The sequence below is a fragment of the Bison bison genome, unplaced genomic scaffold, assembly GCF_000754665.1.
Source record: "Bison bison bison isolate TAMUID 2011002044 unplaced genomic scaffold, Bison_UMD1.0 scf7180017864533, whole genome shotgun sequence".
NCBI classification, from domain to species: Eukaryota; Metazoa; Chordata; class Mammalia; order Artiodactyla; family Bovidae; genus Bison; species Bison bison.
The window spans coordinates 12720357-12721568 of record NW_011495082.1 but is presented as its reverse complement, the minus strand read 5'-3'; the positions used below and the strand labels follow the sequence as shown (position 1 = coordinate 12721568).

At 61.6% G+C, this 1212-nt stretch overlaps 1 protein-coding gene across 1 annotated transcript in view; it reads right to left on the bottom strand.

The window, feature by feature from the left end:
* The window catches only part of RGMB (repulsive guidance molecule family member b), a 25098-nt gene that overhangs the window by 23608 nt on the left and 278 nt on the right, over positions 1-1212 (bottom strand). The window contains exons 2-4 of the mRNA XM_010832002.1: positions 944-1132; positions 278-502; positions 32-194 (exon numbers count right to left, since the gene is read on the bottom strand). Of these exons, the coding sequence (XP_010830304.1) occupies positions 32-194; positions 278-502; positions 944-1132 (577 nt within the window). The remainder of the gene's footprint in view (positions 1-31; positions 195-277; positions 503-943; positions 1133-1212) is intronic.

Sequence of the window (1212 nt, the reverse complement as noted above, 5' to 3'; positions counted from 1 at the left end):
CAGCGTGGGCTCGGCGGGCGCGGAAACGCACCGAACGGAGCCCCGAGCGGCGGCCCGCAGCCGCCGGCTGCCGAGATCACTCTGTGCCGCGGGGCCCCCCCACGCTCGATCAATCTCAGCCCCGCACTGCCGCCCCGCCCCTCCCGATGCCCCGCCAATCCGCGCCGGCCCCGCCCCGCCACTCCCCGCCCCCTCTAGCTCCATTGGCAGGGAGGCGGGAGCTGTGGACGCAGTCGGCCACTCATAGGGCCCCAAGCGCCCGCCCCGCCCTCCGGACCCGCCCCTCCAGGCCCCCGCCCCCTGTTCCCAGCCTCCCCGGGGTTATTCGAGTTCCGCGTCCCCCCCTCCACCGGTCCGGTCTGCGGCGCTGCGGCCCAGCCTCCCTATTGCTGGTTGCGGCCTCCGCGCTCCCCTCCACCCTCTCCTGCAATGTACTATCGTCCCACGCCCAGTGGAGACGGGCGACGGCAGCTCCGTCGTTACAAAGAAGCCGGCCTTTGGCCTTTCCAAGAAGGAAAGTGATCGGGTTCAACGTCCCTCTCCGTAACGCATTTATTTAGATCACCAGCCCCCGACCCTGTCCCTGCCCTACAGCCCTGGATCCTCGGAGGAAACGGGCGCGTTTATGCCTAGCGCCCGGCGGTAGATCCCTTCGAGGCCAATCGCATTTGCTGAACCGCGTTCTGAGCCCGCTGTGGACTTTTTTTTTTAAAGTAAGTTCCGTTCAGTTCAGTCGCTCAGTCTTTGCGACCCCGTGGACCGCAGCACGCCAGGCCTCCCTGTCAATCACCAGCTCCCGGAGTTTACTCAAACCCACGTCCATCGAGTCGGTGATGCCATCCAACCATCTCATCTTGTGTCGGCCCCTTCTTCTCCCGCCTTCAATCTTTCCCAGCATCAGGGTGTTTTCAAATGAGTCTTTTTATTTTTTTGGTAAAGCCACCGCCTTCTGAGCCGATTCGGGACTTTTGGTAAAGCCAGTCGCGTTGGAAATGCGAATGTGACCCGTGGTTCGGAACGAATCGGATGGCCTGGGAAGGTAGCCACCAGCTCCCTGGTGGAGTTCGCGGGCAGCTGGTGTTCCTGTCACTCTGACATTTTTCCCTTCTTGAAAGCAGTTGGGGAGGGGGTTCTGAGAGTAGGGGGAACATCTACGTGTTCTGTTACACTGTAGTTAGATTCATGAGGATAGTGAGTTTTAATGCAGTGTAA